The sequence below is a fragment of the Gastrolobium bilobum genome, unplaced genomic scaffold (assembly GCF_033153095.1).
Source record: "Gastrolobium bilobum isolate Gb01-03AN ecotype WA unplaced genomic scaffold, APGP_CSIRO_Gbil_v1 utg15060, whole genome shotgun sequence".
In the NCBI taxonomy this organism is placed as follows: domain Eukaryota; kingdom Viridiplantae; phylum Streptophyta; class Magnoliopsida; order Fabales; family Fabaceae; genus Gastrolobium; species Gastrolobium bilobum.
This window is the reverse complement of record NW_026896011.1, coordinates 79,615-99,331: the sequence shown is the minus strand read 5'-3', so window position 1 is coordinate 99,331 and position 19,717 is coordinate 79,615. Positions and strand designations below refer to the sequence as shown.

Sequence of the window (19,717 nt, the reverse complement as noted above, 5' to 3'; positions counted from 1 at the left end):
CCTCTTCCTTTATACTTTTTTGTCTTTACATATTATCTATTATGAGTAGTGTAACCACTTGTATCATCTTTATGGTGATTAACCCTTTGTCTACTCTTCTTTAGCCCATAAATACATATTATTATAAACTTATAAGGTAATAAGAAATTGAATAAAGTCTGACACGAGTTCCCTTCTATTCTCTTCCTCTATTTCTCATTTCTATATTTTCATTATCTCTATAATTTGATTTCTTTCTCTTATATTCCATATCAATTTCATAATATGTTATCAGCATGATAGCCTCTACCAACCAAGATTAAAAGGTTTCCACATAAGTAAATTTTGTCTACGGGGTGAGTATTTGGTAGGTACTCATTTCAATGTTCTTCTAATTCTTCTTCTTCCACCAATTCTCCATTTTTATGTTTGTTTATGCTGGCAATGGGTATAACACCTCGCATTTCTAAATTATATATTAATATATTAAACATGGATTAAAGGGAAGGATTAGTGAAAATCCTGGAAATTAGGTCAAAATACAAAGGAAAGGTAAAACGGTAATTAGCCAAACACACAACCCTAGGAAGGTAAAATTGAGTAGAAGGTCTCAAATGATGAAAATAACCCTGAAAATGGATTCAGAACGAAAAATTGAGTGGTTGGGCAATTTTCAGAAAATTAGTGAATAGTGTTTTTACCAGGTAAAAATATTGCGGTACAGTTGCACCGTAAGCGTGCTGATTGAGTTTTTAGCTCTAGGTTTTGAATACAAGTTATAAATGGAAATTAGTAAGTTTGGGGAAGCGTTCCCACGGCGCGCGTAACAGCTTAATACAGCATTTTCTTCGAACGACCGAAAAACTCCGGATTCATCTGATCAAGGGTAATAAAAGGACAATGGTTAATGTTAAAAATTAGAGTTTCTAAATAGGTTATGAAATTATGGACGTCTTTCCCCTCTTTGGGGCGGCTTCACTCACCTATCAGTATTCAGTGCCCAAAGGCACTTTAATCCAGCCTATAGGTAGCCCTTTCCGTGGCCTCAACTCTCAATGAAAACACCAATTGTTACGGACCTTGAGGTCACCACCCCAAAAGCTAGCTCAAAGGGTGGGAGTGCCCAGTGGAATTGGAGGGAAATTCGAATTAGTTTGAAATCGCGTGAGGTGGCGGTAGGGCCCATCTCACTTAAGTCACTTAAGACACATGGACATAGGACTATTCATCATCACTTCTCCCTCCCTCTCTCTCTCTCCAAACCCGAGCCCTAACCCCCTCCATGGCCAAATTTCTTTAAATTTTCATTTGCTTCTAACTTCCTCCATACATCACCAAATCAACCAAAGTTTGGTAGCATATTTGATGGAAACCATCACCCTAACACATCCCACCGATTAGTTTCCCTTGAAAACCTCTCACTTGTGAGAAAATGGGCAAAGTCAGCCACGAATTTTGAGGAGAAAATTAGAGTTGTTGTTGTTGCTGTTCAAGCTTTGCTTAGGGATCAATTAGAGGAGCCTTGTGACTTGATTGTGCGTAAGTTTCATCACTTGTTATTGGTTGGATTGTTGATTTTGATTTATGAACCCTAAGCTCATGTTGTATGATTTGTGGAGTTAGAGAGCTCAAATGGAAATTGTGTATTACATGAATATGTCTTAGAATGATGTGTTGGTGTTATAAATGCAATAAAAATTATTGGTGAAAACTATGATAACTTAGGAAATTTTGGATGATGCCATGAATTTGTGAAAGTTGAATTGCGTTAGGATTGTGTAAGTGAGTTGTTGTGTGGTTGTATGATGTAATAATAGGATTGTATAAGGTGTGGAGTAGTTGAATTGGATTGAAAAATCCTTGGTGATTGCCTAGGTACAATTCGGCCTTATGTAGAATCATAGGGAATTGATGTTGTAAAAATTATTTGGATGATGTGTTGTGTGATAAATGGTAACTAGAAGGGTTGTGTGATGGTTGGAAGGTTCAAAAAATATTGGATAGCGTGGAATGGTGTAATTGAACCTAGAGAAAATTAATTGGCAAAATGATATTTGAATGATGTAGGATGCAAATTGGCACCTAAAATAACATTGGGGTAGCCTTGGGATGCTTAAGAAAAATGAAAAGAAAATAAAGAAAAACAATTTATAAATTAACACTCATTTGGCCGAACCTCACTAGGTGGGGGAGGAGAATTTGTCGTTTTGTGAATTTGATGGTTTACCGTGTTCTGACGATCCGTATATGGTCGTTGTAGGTTGTCGTACGTGGATTTGAACCCCAAACCGTGAGCTCGGTGGGTTGCCCTTGGTCCCGGACCAAGTGGGATTGTGGTGAGTATTATGGAACCATGCTTGTAGAATTAATAACTTGCATATGTTTGGATAAATGGTAATTAATTGGGAATGTCCTTTGTGTAGGCATTCTGTTGTTTAACTAGCTCGGAAAATATATTGCATTGGAGCTGCTGGAGAGGATTATACATTGGTACTGGGGCTTGATCCCCTTGTGTGTTCCACCATGCCCGTTGAGGGTAATGGTTGGAAGTGTATGTAAATAATATAGGATAACATGTTCATGCATATAGTATGTGTGTTGGTACATAGGATGTACCGTGTCTCTGGCCAGTAGACTATTTGCCTTCGGGCGTTACGGTCTTCCATTGGATAGGTCTCCGAGAGGGAGTTCCAGTTGACCTGGGATCGTGGTATGTGATCAGGATAGGAGCACACTAGGAAGTCTCGGGTGGTTATGGATGGAGGGTGTCGTGGTTTGATGTTCTGGGAACACGCCATGGTTTGAAACCCGTAGGCTTATATGTTGAGCCAATAGGCTGGACGTTGCATGGTATTGGCATTGACCATTCCAGCTTCGTCGTATTTTGTATCCCTATGCTCCCTTATTTCACTAAATTTCTAGCTTTATCCTGTTTTCAGATGTTATGTTATGTTATTTATATGCATCGAAGTGAGCCATTGGGCGGAGTATTCTCCAGAACCTCTGGGTTACTGAGATATATTTGTATATCTCACCTCGCTTTGGGGGCTTTATTTCAGGAGGTAGCAGTGGAGTTGGAGCAGCGGGCAAGAAGCCCGCAAGATGACTGAGAAGTAGGATTATTTATTTTGCATTTTGGTGGCCATTGGGCCTAGGCTAGACTTATGGCATGAACATTGCATATGGATTTAGGAGGAGGTTTACTATCAAATTTGTTCATGTCATTTTTGCCTAAGTCTAGTTGTATATGGATTATGTCATTTTGAGGTTTATTTATTATGTTGCATTTGGAGAATTTACGACTCATGATGTAATTGGATAATTGTAATTATTACATCTGGGTCTTGTGTAATATGAAGCATATGTAATATGATGAAAAGACAATAGACCTATTTTAGGATTATGAATATGTGTATGTTTAAAGAATGCATGCAAATGGAATATGGTGATTGAAATATGTTAAGTGTTAATAAAGTAAGCAATGTGATACGAATTGAGTAATTTGATATAAACTATGATGGATTATAAGAGCCATAAGGCATTGTTGGTCCTTGTGTGTGTCACCTAATGATTATTAGGTACAAATTGAGGTCATTAAACACTTTTGCAAACTAGGGGATTATTGAAAAAACAAAGAAAACTGGCGAATTTTCTAGAAATTGGCAGAATTTAGGTAAACTTTGGGAGAGCATATCTCCCTCTATAGAGGTCCGATAGGGATGTTCCATACGCTGTTTTTAAGCTTGAGATGTTCTTTATCTTGTGTAAAAATTTGGGAATTTTCTGGGTTGGGCGTAGGCCCGTAGAAGGCAGAGAACACTGACTGCCCATTTGGTTACTGCACATGTGACAGTTCTGGATCGAGTTTGGGAAAATTATTCCTGTTTCTTTTCTTGGTCAAATTAGGTCTATGATATATCAAATTGAATCTTGAGGTGTCTAGTTTGTTGTGTAAAAATTTGAGAGCAGTTGGTTGAGTGGAATTTCCAGAATAATTGATTGAGTGAAGGATGTTTGGAGCTGTTTTGGGGTTGGCTGGCAGATTTTCTTGTCCAACTTCAAACAGCGATATCCGCAGCAAACGAGAACTTTATGACTCATGTAATAGCTTCCTAGAAAGGTCATTGAGTCTAGAATAACATACTAAATGATGGGAGGCTTTTCGTATGCGGTTTGTCCATAGAAATTCAGAGAACGAACCATGTTTGGAAGGGTAGAAAACATAAAAGTGAGATTTATGCTAAGTGGGTTTATGGGAACCCCTTAGTGACTTGTGGGAAGTAACATATGATAGAAAAGTAGTTTAAATAATTATTCCGCAAAGAGTTTACAGTTACGGTCACAGCTTTTATTATTACCCTTTTTATTGTTTTAAATACTCGCATAATAAACGGAAAAAGTTTACTCGCATTTTTATAAATGAATTGTTGTGATTGTAATTGCGCTTAATATCATAATTAATGTTAACAATACCGGTGTACAACGGGCTATTACAATGGGCATTGGACAACATATGTGCTCATACTTCTGCAGTAGCAGTGAGCGTATAAAAAAGTTCTTATTGGTATTTGATAGCCTATATCCTCCTGCTCCTGAAGTTGAAGGAAGCGTTTTGTAATCTTTATTATTAATTTAAGGTTTTAAGGATTTTCTTTATATTATGGAAAATATTGAAAAGCAAAAATTAGTCATCCTCGAAATGAGTGGAAATAATTATAATTTTAGACCTATTGATTCTAAAGCATTGCTAGAAGCAAATGTCAACTCTATGAAAGACTCTAACCATTTTGAGAGCTATAAGCGCAGGCAAAGATATAATCCTTGAAGTGATGATAGAAAATCTTACTTTGGGACAAATCATGACAAAGGAAATAAGCCAAACGAAGATAGCTAATGAAATGAATCTGACTAAATAAAATAAAGGCAAGAATGATAAATCTAACACCATTGAAAAGAAGCCTAAAGTCATTTTGTTGGTTATTACTCCTGAAATAGCAAATACATAATTAAATTAATGCTTCTTATTATTTTATTTTATATTGATTTAATTCATTACTTCATTAGTTTTACAATTTTTCTTCATGTTTTTTCTAGAATAAATATTTTATTTATGCTTCATTCATAGGAATTTCATTGACAAAATTGTTGATATGTTTTGTCTTATATTGAGTTTGTTAATTCTTTTTAATTTCTAGAAGAAGTTATATTTTATATATCCCAGAAGGATTGCATAAAATATATGATTTTTCTTTGTCATCATTTTTATGAATATATGTGATATAGTTCCTGAAGAACTATAACTCTAGACCATGATTGAAAAGGTCTGATAAACCCTTGGTTTATAAGGTTTTAAAGCATGAGTTAGCTTGATTTGTGAGATTAAATGGATGGAAAAGAGGGTTAATGTCCTGGAAAGTCCTAAATACAAGTTATGAAAGTTGTGTTGAAAATTTACATTGTTCTTGTAGGAAAATGAAGCTCGAGAAGCAAAAGAGAGAAGGGAGAAGATTCTGAAGAAATTGGAGAATTCAAGTGTTGAGCGCTAAAACGTCCAAAGCAAACGTTTTAGCGCGCTGCTGCAAAATGAAGCCAAAAAGTGCTGGTGCCAAGCGCTAAAACGGTCAAAGCAAAAGTTTTAGCGCTCTGCTGTTCAAAAAGATTCAAGTCTTGAACGCTAAAACATTCAAGTCAAATGTTTTAGCGCTGAGGACAGTTGAAAGCAGTTGGGCATCCGTCAAAGTTGAACGCTAAAACGTCCAACAAGGAACGTTTTAGCGCCCGTGTCAGTTTTTGGATGTTATTCAGTTGGAATTTGTAAACTATAAAAGGGCAAGGGGTCTTCACACTTAAAAAAAAAGGGATCAGATCTGATCTTTTATAGATCTGATCTGACTTTTCATTCTCTGAATTTCCAAATTCCTTAGTTCTTAGTCTTGTATTAGTTTAGTGTACTTTATGTAATTGTGATTGAAGATTAAAGATTCAACATCATGACAATGGAGTTTGATCTTTCCTCTTCTTTTGTTATTTCTTTTCTTATGTCTGAGTAGGGTCCTTTGTAGTTAGATTTCAATAGAACTCAAAGATGAATTTATGTATGGTTGATTGAATATTGTGATTATCTTTTATGTGATGATATGAAATTGTCTTTGTCAATTCTTTTCATTAAGGGAGTGGTGTAGAACAGAAATGTTTACATTATTTCTGTAACTGGCAATTTCATCATCAGTGTTCTAGTATTCAAGGGATTGGAACTAGTACTCTGATGTAATCTTTAAAATCTTAGTGATTAATGTATGTATTAAGAAGGAAATTACCAAGGGATTGGGGTTCTTGATTAATGTATCAACCAAGGTAGTAAGGGATTACATCTTGGTGATAATAAAAAGGTTGATTGACATAACATGGAAGATAATTCATAATGGGATTGATTCTTACATAAGTTTATGGTTGAGGAACATTGATTTCTTACTACTTGTTGTAAAATTATAATTCACATTTTAGTTATTTTATCAAGTCCAAATACAATTCAATTTCTGGTGACAATTATCAATGTATTCAATGAATTCTTTTTTGATTCAACTTAATTATAAATGGTTAGTTGGTGTTTGAACACAAATCCTCGTGGGAACGATCTTTACTTATCATTTTATTACTTATACGACTAGTAAACTTGCTAAAGTCGCAACAAGGTCATACATATTTACCAAATAATTTGAAATAAAATATTGAGAAGAAAATATTTTTAATATTTTATGTCTCTTGAATTTGCTCTAGAAGTAATTTTATAGAGAGAAAAATTCTCATAAAGTTTGGTCAATGGATTGAACCAAATTTCCTAAAGTAAACTATAATTTTAGACATGGTAAAAATTATGGTCATATTTGATAAAAAAAAATTAACAATGACCAATTCATTTTTTGTCATTCATTAAAGTGGATGCAATACAGTGTTACATAATCGTGGATGTGGTCGTGGCCACAACTATTACCATAGGTATGTTTACAACAATATTTGGCATAACAGTGGCACTAGAAAAGCTAGTTATTAATTTAGATGATTCGATTTGATGAAATTATTTTTCCTTTCATTATGGAAGAAAAAGGTGAAAGGCCAAAAAAGGCCAATAAAATTTGTTGGAACTCACCAATATTTTCCATCTAGTTATATGCCCAAATGCTAGTGAACTTGAAGTTCAAACAATAATGGATTTGCAGAATATTGCAAACCATTACAAATATTCTTGTGCGATTGATTGTCCCTAAAGGACATCATGCAAATAAAATGCCTAATGAATCTAAAGTAAACAAATGATATTTTTCCTTGACAAACAAAAATAAATCTCCCTATGTTCCAGATTGTCCCATTTTAGTCCTTTTCCTCTTCATCTTCCCCTCTTCTTCTTTTCCTTTCCCCATCTTCTTCTTCATTTTCTTCTCCTAATTCTTTTTTATTTTATTTTATTTAATTTTTTTACACCACTTTTATTTTTATTTTTATATTTATATATTTTTATTATTTTTTTATCCCTTTGTACATTTCATTTAGGTTCATCTACTACTGACCCAAATTAATTTGGGATAAAGGTATTGTTGATGTTTGATGTTGAAACAAAAATAAATATTCGAAATTACAATCCAAAAGAGGTCAATGTATATGATATGATAGTAGTTATAATACGATTTGATATATGATTATATGATATGTTGTGATATGATATGATGTGATACACTGACAACTTATTATTTCTACGAAGATGACCCCAAAAGTGGTCCCAATATAGAAAAATACGAGGGAAAGATATGAAGTAATGTTTGTGTATTTGTCATTATTTTTAAAAAATGACCATGAACATGATGTTCACTAGATCAATTGCTTTTAAGCATACTCCCTTCTTGAACTTGTACGTGGATAAGAACCTTATATTTCCCATTTGCGCATTTTTGATTATATTATATATGTCTCTACACTTCCTCCACACCGTCCTAAATGGGGCCTCAAAGATGACTGGGCATTTACATTAGGTTTTGAGACTCTGTATAGAATCAAAGATTTGGAGCCTGATGGGTGACTTGTTTACTGCAGATTCGTTGATTAAATATTTAATGAGATATATTTTCCAATATTAAGGGGAGAAAGCCATGAGTGTATTGAATCCAGGGAAATTATTCTGAAAGAAAATCAAATGAATTATTTTGGTGCACGTACATCTATAACTGAACTTGAAGTTCAAAAACATCATTCAATTACAAAATTTAGCAAGACAAATGCCAAACATCATTAAATCATATATTCTTTCAAAGAATGGGTCACCTATATTGGAGATTCCAATGTGACAAAATAAGTTTGAGCCTAGTCAATGCCAAAAGAATGAATGACCTGTAGGGGTTAATGACATAAATTCGAGAAAAAACAAAATAAGTCACTTATCGCGCCTCTTGAAGAGGTTAATCCTAAAGAAGCAAACCCGGTGAAATAAAAGCAGCTGCTAATTATAATAATCTTGGGAATACAATGGCCAATTCTAGATGTCATGGAAAAACCAAGATTTGGTTAAAGTTGACATATGTTATAAACTATATTGATACAAGATAAAATTATGATAATATTATAACTATTGTCGATGACACCATTGCCTTCTCAGTAGCTCTTGTTGTCTCAAGCTATAATCTGGATCCAAAACCTAAAACTATTCAAGAATGCCATAAGTATTCAGGTAGGAATTTAAGAAATGAGGCAATTAAGGGAGAATAAGAATTTTCGTAGATACCTGTCATCAATTATGATGTTTTATATTTTTTCATAATGGATTTTATTACATTTCGTTACTTGATCAGTGTGGCAACGAGGATACATCTTGAGACACATTTAATGGGCATTGTGACTACAATGTCACTTGACTATGATATTTATATGAAAATCTCTGAAGGTTTATTACTGTACTTTTTTTCCTTTGCCAAGTTTTTTTTCCTTTGCCAAGTTTTTTTTCCCAAAGGGTTTTTCTTGGTCAAAGGTTTTTAGTAAGACAATTTTTCAATGTTTGGTAGCGCATCTCATGTACTGTTTCCTTCGCTAGTTTTTTTTTTCATATTGTGTTTTCTAACAAGGTTTTAATGAGGCATGAACTTAACACAATGATTTCTAATGAGATGTGTTATAAATGAGCGTTACCAATCCAATTGAATAGACATTACTATGATTTATTTCGAGAGAAAATTACGAGATAACCAATATGAAAAATTGTAACTGTTGATCGACTTCCTTAACTCCAACTATAGCTATATAATTCAATTGATAGAAAGTTATATGTACTGCACTCTTTTTTATTTTATCAAGTTTTTATCTCATAGAATTTTTTTTGGAAAGATTTTTATAAGGCAATCTAAGTCAACGTATAATAAAAGGTGGACATTCAAAGGGGAGTGTTATAAACTAAATTTGTGAATATTTCACCTCCTTACCTCTTTATCTCCGCGTCTTTACATCTTCTTGTCTTTATATATTATCCATTAAGAGTACTGTAACCAGTTGTATCATCTCTATGGTAATTAACGCTTTATCTACTCTTCTTTAGCCTATAAATACATGTTATTGGTGATGTGAAATTGACTAAAGTTCGACACGAGTTTCCCTCTATTCTCTTCTTCTATTTTTTATTTCAATATTTTTTTTATCTCTACAATTTTATTTCTTTGTTTTCTATTCCAATTTCACAACATGTATTTTATTATTACAAAAAATTTAATTAGTTTCATTATAAAAAAAAATAAAAATAGAAGTCCTTTAGGTACTTTCCAAACGGTATATTTGAACATTTCAAAATCACCCGTGCATTGATATTTCCGTTTTGTTTTTTTCTTTTGTTTTTTTTATTTCTGTTTGTTCGTCAGTTAAAATAAAAGACAAGGAATTCTCTCCTTTCTCCGTAGCAGTTTCATTAGTTGTAGTGTTGCAGAGTAACACGAAAAAACAAAAAACAAAAACAGAAAAGAATTAAAATTTTCTTTGCTTTTTTCTTTAGAAGATTGTAATGTATATTTATACAAAAGAAGAAAAACAAAAAAATCGATTTAACTACTTCACCGTATGCTACTTTACACTCTTCCTAATTTTCTGAAAAAATTTGTGTTACGCGAAATGATAGCAATCTTTATTATTATTTTCTTATACTAATTATTTGTAATTAAAATAAATTATCTTTGTCATAATAATTTAAATTATCTACTTAGTAATTATTTCATAAATATTATTAATTTCTAATTTTAATTAAGAATTTTTTTATATTTATTTAAACTGGAATTCTACAAATTATTAATTTATTAAACACGAAAAAACAAGAAGAAGAAGAAAAAAAATTCTCCCACCTCTCTTCTCTATCTTTCTAATTCGATTTCAACACCTTTCCTAGCAAAACTCTTCAGGAGAGGAACTGAGGATGACGCGGAGATCGCCCGAGTCGTGGCCAAGTCGAAGCGCTTCGAGGACTCGCTCGAAGACGATGACGTGGCAGGGGATTCGTAGCACGCCCTTCTGCTCGTAACCGTACTCCTGAGCCGACCGGTTCAGGAGCTTCACGAAAACCGGGTGGTTCAGCAGCTCGGCGTTCACCACGAACCGCTCCATCTCCTCGCCCACATAGACCGGCACGTGGCCCTTTGGAACCGCCGTGCCGCGCTCCCTGCGGGACTCAAACCGGAGGAGAGTGTACTGCGACGAGTCGGCGACTCGGGAGAGCTTGCGGATCAACTGCTTCATAGCTTTCTGAGTCAGATTGGGAACGCGGGGGTGGAGAGAGAAAGTTAGAGAAGCGTATTGAAAATTGAGAAGAGAATAAGTTGTAAAGAATTAAAAGCGTGGAGGGTGTGAAGCGGAGGGAGAATATATAGAGAAAGGATTTTGCGTAGTTGTGTAGGACTGTAGAGTAATTGTGTGAGGAGAGTGGTTAACGATTGATGAGGGAAGTTTTGAAGGTACATGTAAGCGTACTTGATAGGTACAATGGAGATAGAGAGAGACATAATTTGTATATAATGATATTTATTTAATATGGTATTTAATTAAGTTATTTATTTTGGATTGTTGAATTATTATTATTATTTTCAGCTGGGATTTCCGACTAGAATTCAAGGGGATCTGGAACTCTGTTTCAAATAATAATAAGAGTATACATCTTTTTTTGGTCCCCGGCAATATCTACGAAATCCTTTTTAGTCCCTGACAATAAAAAAGGACCAAATTGGTTCCTAAAATTATGAAAAAAGGGTCACGTTAGTCCTTATATCAACTCCTCTGTCACTAACGTGGCCCTTTTTACATACTGTTAGGGACCAATTTGGTCCTTTTTTATTGCCAGGGACTAAAAAGAATTTTGTAGATATTGCCAGGGACCAAAAAAGATATTTACTCTAATAATAATTGCAGACAGTCAGATCCATTTTCTTCACATATTTTAAATAAAGGTACAAAATATGTTACGGGCAAACCCAATCTATTGAACAACTTATTCACTATTATTTTTAAAAAAATATGTATCCCAATTTTTTTTAAAGTAACTACCATTATTCTTATTTTATTAATGAGTAAATATCTTTTTTGGTCCTCAGAAAATTTCACGAGACCCGTTTTAGTCCCTAGCAAATTAAAAGGCCCATCGTGGTCCCTCAAAAATTCAAAAGGATCCATTTAGTTGAAATCGTGGTCCCTCACAAATTCAAAAAAGAGCCATATTAATTCTCAAAAGGACTAAAATGGGTTCAATTTAAACTTTTTAGGGACCACGATGGGTCTTTTTATTTTCTAGGGACTAAAACGGGCCTCGTGAAATTTTCTGAGGACAAAAAAAGGATATTTACTCTTTATTTATTTTGGATGGATTGTTTTATTTGCAGTAAAATTTGGGTTGAAAGTTGCAGGATTTGAGTGAAAAAGGTTTTTTTTTTTTTTACACCAATCAACCAGAGAACATATTATACCATAAGGAACAATGATTACTCATTATCGCTATGTTTTTTTTTATAAGAGAATTAAAATTGAAATGATTAAATAAATAGTTAATTTTTTTTTATGTTGAAGTTAAGTGTTTAATGCAGAGTCAAAAAAAGAAGAAGATAACATTATATAAGTGACTATGATAGATGTTCTAGACCATGCCTAGGATCTTAGTTCATTGGTCATCGTCTAAAGGCCCAATCAAAGCGTCTTATATTTTCATAAAGTGAGATTTTTATATCCTCATAGCAGATAATCTCTCACCCCTTATATAGCTCGCTATTGGCGCACGGATCACCTAAGAAAAATCTCTAAGATGATCATTGCACTAGACAAGTGCACGCGTTCAAGTAATAAATGAGATTATAATGTCTCATATTATCATTCCCACGAGAAAAATGATACAAAAATAGGTTAGAGAAGTTGTAAGTAAAATAAAATAACTAAAATAACGAGTAAATTAAAGTTGTACAGAGAAATAAGGAACAAAACAACAAGGAACGCGCAATGGGAAATAAGGAACAGAGTACAGTAAACGAGGAACGCTTGTGAGTCACAAAGAATGGATGCAGTAAAAGAGTTCGGCTACTAGATTGGAGTACAAAGCCTCGTGCCACTGATAACTTGCACCATGTACTAAATCTTAATCCTTTGGATAGAATATGTTATTGTTGGCGTTCCACACTTTTGCAAGGAGGAACGATTGTATGAGGAATAATTCAAGTAACTAAAAGTGTTTGATCCTGTGGATCGAGATGTCTAGTTTGGGACTAGGGAATTTCTGTTAGATCTCTGGGCTCTCTCAGATATCTATAGGCGAGATATCGTTGAAGGTGAGCAGATCGTTGTGCACAATAAAGTAGCAACATAGTCAATGTCTGGAGTGTACACATAGTGACGGCTAATATAATAACCTAAACCTATAAAGTGAATAATTCGGGGATTTTCCATAATTAAGAGAGATTAATTAGATAAGAAATCTATTAATGAAATAAAATTACTTTTCAGATAAAAATGCAATCACAATGAGTTTTAGGGTAAAAATGCAGTATTGCAAAAATTACCGAAAACTTAAGAATAACTTAGTGAGATATTATCTTATGAGTTTAGTTAATGTTAAAATCCATCATAGATGATTAAATTCATTGATTGTGAATTAAACACACATTAGTAAAATGTTAAGTCATGGTTAGTTAAAAAAGTGAATAAGTTACCAAGTAAAGAGGTGTTGACCAAGTCAACTAAGTTTAAGTCACTTAAGCAAGTCATTAAGAGCCAAAACACAAACCATCAACCTATTCTTCTTCTTCATTTTTGTGGAAGCCATGGGAGATGAGAGGAAATCATAACTTGAGCTACACTTTATGAAATCAAGTTGTTCAAAATCCAAACTTGCTTAGAATCTTCCTAGGAGCATAAATCAACCCTCATTTTCATGTGGGAAGCACTATAAAGAGATATCTTTCCTCTCAAAAAAATTTGGGATTTTGAGTGGATTGAAGCTCATGAGAGCTTGAAGAGCCTTTCTCCTTCCATTCTTGGGTGATTTGTGGTAAGTAAATCACACTCCTTTCAAGTTTTCATGGAGAAATGAGAATGTTAGGTTCTTGATGAATAATTCCATGGAAATTATGAATTTTGGGTTGACTTTAATAGTTGTTGTGGTGTTATTAATGTTGTAGAGTTGTTCTAAGTAATACATTAGTTGAGAAAAATCCATTGAAAGCTCCATTGGTTCAAGATCAAGTTTCTTGAAAATTGACAAAGAGGGTAAGTTGTGAATGTTGAATTTCATGAGGAAAGACTAGCCATTTACTTAATGTTTGTTGTGTTTATGAGTTATTAATCACCTTTCTATAATATTGCTATAGGTTGTGCTTGTGTTGTGTTGGTGATTGAGTTTTCTTGAGGAAAAGTAAGCTTGGAACCGAAGTCTACAAAAGGGTAAACTTCTGAACCTTGGGGTTATTCCCCTTGTTTGTTCCATCATGCTTTATTTGAGTAATGGTTAAGTTATGAATGTGAATGGTTGTAGCATGACATAGCATGATGCATTATGAGATAAATGATTGATGATATGAAAGTATGTTAATGATGAATGACAATAGAATTATATATGCATTTACTTTACTTGGACATAGCCTACGGGACCTCCTTGGGGCTTAATGCCTAAGAGACACAGCCTTCGAAACCTTTCTTGAAAGTATATTGCATGTATGGATTTTCCTTGGACACTATCTTTGAGACCTCCTTGGGGTACAGATATCTAAGAGACGTAACCCTTATGGACCTTTCTTGGAAGTTCCATATGAGAAAATATTATGTATGATATATAGAGATGTTTGTATGTATATATGAATGCATGTGAACTTCCCTTGGACAAAGCCTTCAGATATCCTTGGGGTACAGATACCTAAGAGACACAGCCCTTGTGAACTTTTCTTGGAAGTTACGTATGAGATGATATGATTAGGGGTGAAAGTAGGTTGGTCTGAGCCGAACTTTGTCCCGAAAAGCCCAAGTCTATGTCAAAAAATTTCAATTTGACCTGGTCCGATAACATAGTACGAGTCTATTCTAAACCCTCATTAAGTCCATTTTAGGGTTTTTATAGTGAATTAATCCATTATGCATGGTCCACCTTACTTAAACCTTAGATTAGTATCCTAATTAGGTCTTGAACTAATTTTTAACATCCTAACCCAATTGGTCCTTAGGTGGCTGAATTGTTTAAGTTATAAAAACTAGGTTTTTAACTTGTTACCATTTCATTAGTTAATTAAGTTTTACACTTAATTAGTCCATTAATCCATCATTTAATTAAATTTTAAACATAAAACCCTAATCATACTATTTAGGACATACTTGATATAATAAATTCATTAGAGTGTAAACTCATTCCTAAATCAAGATTAGCGTTTTTAAGCTTAAAGGTTGCATTTTTACATTTTCCCTTGGTCCTACACATGATTGTCCACACATGATTGTCCACACATAGCAATCTCAAGAACCAATTTTCATCAATTAAACACATCAACCCTCATAAGAACACATGTTGGCCAAATCATATAGGTGAGTGTGGGAGAGTTTTGATAACCATTTTTCCAAGTAACTATGCTTACTTCTTCAAGTTAGCTCCAAGGCTTCAAGCTTTCACTTTTCTCAAACAAAGATGAGTCTTTTTCACCAAGAACACACCTTTAACAAAGACTCAGTTAGAACTCAAGAACATAACTCAAAGGTGGGATTTTTCACACAAAAAAGATTCAAGAGACTTGCACTAAAATTCAAGAAAACAAGCACCAAGGAGTGTTCTTCCAAGAGAACTCAAAACAACATCTCCATGGCATGAAAAACTCCAAAACAGTTGCTTCTTGGGGAGGGATTCACCACGAAAATTTGGCTTCCAAGAACAAAAATGGTATATTCTTGAAGAGGAGGATGAGAGGAACAAGTTTTGTGAAGAAAGTTTGGTGATTTGATGAAGTTTTGGTGGTGGAATCTTAGAGAAAAGGTGGGGAAAATTTAAAAACTCAAACTTAGAGAGAGAGGGGGATGCTAAGATGCTGATCAGAAATGAGGGGAAGGGTCCCTTATATTTTTAGGGTTTATGCCATGTCATTAAGTGGCTTTCTGTCATTTAGTGACACCCGGTGTAATTTTTCTTTGAACTGTTATCAAATATTTACCTGAAAACACCCAAGACTCTAAATTTAAGTAATTAATATTAATTTTTTCTAATTATCATGTTCATAACTTAAAAATTTGTTTAGTAGATCACAGATCCACTTACAGCTGTTTAATTGCACTGTAGTCTTTATCGTGTTCTTAATTGTACCCGGATTTCATAATCTTTTTACTTTAACATTATTGGTATAATTATGACTTGGTAGACATATATTGTTCTTTCTTTCCCTTTTCTCATATTTTTCCAGTTTCGGGATTCTATCGGCTGCTACTACAGCAGTACAAAATACCCGGCAGAAGTGACTTTTCCAAAATACCCCAATATGGGTATCAAACTTCATCAAATCATATACTAACCTCATCTATGATAATCATATCATCAAAATAGTTGTGTAACTCTAATTTGCTAAATTGGAGCTATTCTACTGACTGTTACTGCGTCAGCAGTCAAAAATAATAGATGAAAATTCACCTGTGTAAAATACCATCAATATGGATATCAAACTTCTTAGAATTTCATCCTCATTCCATTTATGACCCTAAGGTCCTCCTAATAATCCTCTAATTTCGAAAGTATGAAATTAGGGTTATTATAACATGAAAATAACTTCTTAGACAATTATTCCAAGTATGGCCGAAATGACATCCAGGAATTTCTAGCATTAACAGTCTGCACTAATTTATACACGAATATTACATTTCTAATCATATTGCGCTGAATTTTTGATATGTTGTATTATAAATGTATAGCTTTAATTTGGTACAAACCACGCTCAATTTGAAGTCCTATAACTTCAGATATGCTCTTTGCAAAACAGAGGCCAGATTTGATACTTAACAATGTTTATGAATCTTTTACAACTCTCAATGATTCGTACTTGTTTCTTTCAACTCCATAACCATTAAATACAATGAATACTTATCAACAAACATCACAAACACATGATACAACATATCCATGTTCATCCAAAAACCTAAAATTATAACTTGAAAACTAACCATTTAAACTTGAGTTACCAATACCTCCAAATCACCTAGAGATCATTCCACAACCTTCAAACATGAAAATAGCTCAACTTTTTCCCAATGAACAGTACCAAAGTCGCTGCCTTCATGAGAAAAAAAAAACAAGAGATTGAAGGCTTTCAAGGAGAAACTAAAACCATAGAAAGATTCCTAAGGTTGAAGGGAAAACTTCTTGTGAAATAGTCATGATATTTTTGCGAGGTTTTCAAAGAGAAATGAGCTCTCAAAGCTCTTCAATGGTGGTTGGTCTATGCAGAGGATGTTAGGAATGTGGCTTCCATACTCAAGAGGGGGGGGTGAATTGAGTATTACAAGATTTTCACAAAAGCTCCCTTCTAGTTTCTAAATAATCATTTCAAGCAACCTTTGATATATGAAAAGCTAATCAATACATTCAAACAATCCTTAATATATAATATATCACAATTATAGAATTTATTCTGGCACATACAAGATATCAAAGAAACAATTAAAGTTCTAGAAATAAAGAGTATAGAGTTTAGAGAATTGCAAACACAATATATCCTGGTTCGGTTACCACCACTTGTGACCTACGTCCAGACTGAAGCCGCTCGATCAACTCTTTCACTAATAGTCAAGCTTCATGGGTGCTTGACAAACCTTTACAATCTTCCAAGACTTCGGGTTCTTGGATAGCTTACAATCTCTAAGTTTACGGGTACTTGGCAACCTTACAATTCACTCCAAATTTACTTAGGTATTTGGCTACCTCTCAAACAATGGGTCTCACAACCCTTTCAACTCAAGAATATAAGGATAGAAATATTTGGGAATGAACATACACTCTCAAAGTGTGGATATACAACTTGAAGCACTATGGGTATGAATTTTCAAGATATGAGCTCAAATATGTTTGATCTTTGAAAGATATGAAAGAATATGCAAATGATAGTGTAAAAGCTCTCAAAATATGCTTAATATGTGTAGGAATGATGCCCAATGCGTTTTAGAGTCATTAGGAATGTATATATAGTGTTTCCATTGAAAACTAACCGTTTATAGCCGTTATATGCATTATGTCACAGTGGTAATCGATTACCAAATGATGGGTAATCGATTACCTCAAATGGTAATCGATTACCATATTATGGTAATCGATTACCAACCTGACAGCAAGAACACTGTTTCGTATTTTGGGCATAATTTGAGTTATACTTGTTAGATTGATGTGATATTGGTGTCGTTGGAAAGATAAAAAAAGATTTACAACTTATATGAAGAACACAAGATCCAAATCCATCATCTTGGATACGAAAAAAAGTATGGAAGTCAGCAGCGAAACGGCTTGTAGATCTTGACTTTTTGTGAAAAAAAATGTTCTAACTTGCTTCTAACCACTTTTTGTTCTAACTTGCTTAATATTTGTTCTAACTTGCTTATAACCACTTTTTGTGAAAGATCTTGACTTGATAAATATGTTTTGAAGTTATAAAATATGTCAAGGATCTTTTCCATGAGTTTTTCAAATTTCTTTCAAGTATATAAAGGTTATGATTATGCAATTCGAAAAACACGTTTACTTTGAGAAAAACTTTGAGCTCATGCAATGCAATCTATCATATACCCTTACATATATTCTAAGTCCTAAAGATATATTCCAAATATGATTTTAGACTTAGCTTTATGTCTTGTGTCTTGGATCTTTACTTGAACTTGATGCTTTGACTTGTTGGATATGACAATGCTTGACACTTTGTTGGTTTTGATCATTGGTGTTGCTCTTCTAATTATTCTTTGTTGCTCTTGATTCAATGATCTTGCCACTTTGATATGACATCACTCTTCTTGTGTGGCTACATCATACATCTTCAATATCCATATATGGTTGATGCTTTTTGCTCTTGATCAAAGCTCTTCTCTTTTTGTTGTTGTCATTTTGTTATCATCAAAATATACCTTGTATCTACATAGGAAAATATCAAAAAACTTGTGTGAAAGATAAGCAAGAAACATGAAGATTTAACTTATAAACATTTAAAAGCTAACTAGCCACTTTTGTTGACTTTCTTTGATTTCTAACCAATTGAATTAGTTAACTTGATGTCCAACCTTCTTTCCCTTCTATGTAAGTCGGCCAAGAGCAATTTTGGAGAGGGGTAATTGACCTTGCTTCATGAACAAGCATGGTAACTTAATAATTAAACTTACTTTGTTGATTTAGTAATTATTTTAACCTATAAGAATTCTTATTGGTTGATTTTAATAGAACTTTGAGCTAATATTAATTAATTATCTAATCATAGTTAGACTAATCTAAGACTACTTTAAATCTATAGAATTTGCTAAACAAATTAATTATGGGTTCGCTTTTTCTACAGTCAATGTAGATAACTTATCTACAGTGAGCCCAAAACGACGTCGTTTTGATGCGGAAATCAAGTTATTTTTGTAATTATAATTTATTTCAGGGTTATAATAATCTTTTTCATTATAATTTTTTAATTTTTCAACGGACGTCGTTTTGGGAACGAATGTAGATAGCTTATCTATTTTGACTTTAAAAACATTAAAGCCATTAATTATATCATCTAAATCAATTTAGACCTAATTTTGCTTATTTGCAAAATGGTTCCTATACTTTATACTTATTTATATTTTGACCCATAACTAAGCAATTTTTTTGTCCAACTGCATCTATACATCTATACAGTGCTTTTGCCTAGATTATTAAGAGATATAAATAGTAGGCATATATCCTTGTCTTCTAAGCAAGACGTATATCTTAATTGTATATTCAATTCCTACCACGCGACCATGTTATCAAAAAGAAAAGGAAAAAATCGTTTTAGAAGAAAGTCAAAGCAATTTAATCTGCAAATCATAGTTAAATGAATTGAACTGCAATCGAAACTAGTAAAGAGATCTGGTCATTTCACTAATTTGCAGATTTTCAGCTGGGTAAATTTTAAGGGATAAGTTATAGTTACTACCTCTTTTTCTTACTACTTGTTACTACTATATCATAACCGTTGATTTCCGCTAATCTAACGGTTATAATTTATTGGAAATTAATAAA

The 19,717-nt window shown here is 33.4% G+C and overlaps 1 protein-coding gene across 1 annotated transcript; it reads right to left on the bottom strand.

Annotated features, from left to right (window-relative positions):
- Positions 1–10,383: 10,383 nt before the first annotated feature.
- LOC133297283 (auxin-responsive protein SAUR71-like) lies at positions 10,384–10,839 on the bottom strand. The gene has a single exon (XM_061496397.1). The coding sequence runs from the start codon at positions 10,732–10,734 to the stop codon at positions 10,384–10,386; it is 351 nt and encodes a 116-aa protein (XP_061352381.1). The 5' UTR covers positions 10,735–10,839.
- Positions 10,840–19,717: the final 8,878 nt, after the last annotated feature.

Excerpts from the sequence above, each read along its gene's own strand:
- LOC133297283 (XM_061496397.1), bottom strand. The coding sequence starts at position 10,734 with ATGAAGCAGTTGATCCGCAAGCTCTCCCGAGTCGCCGACTCGTCGCAG.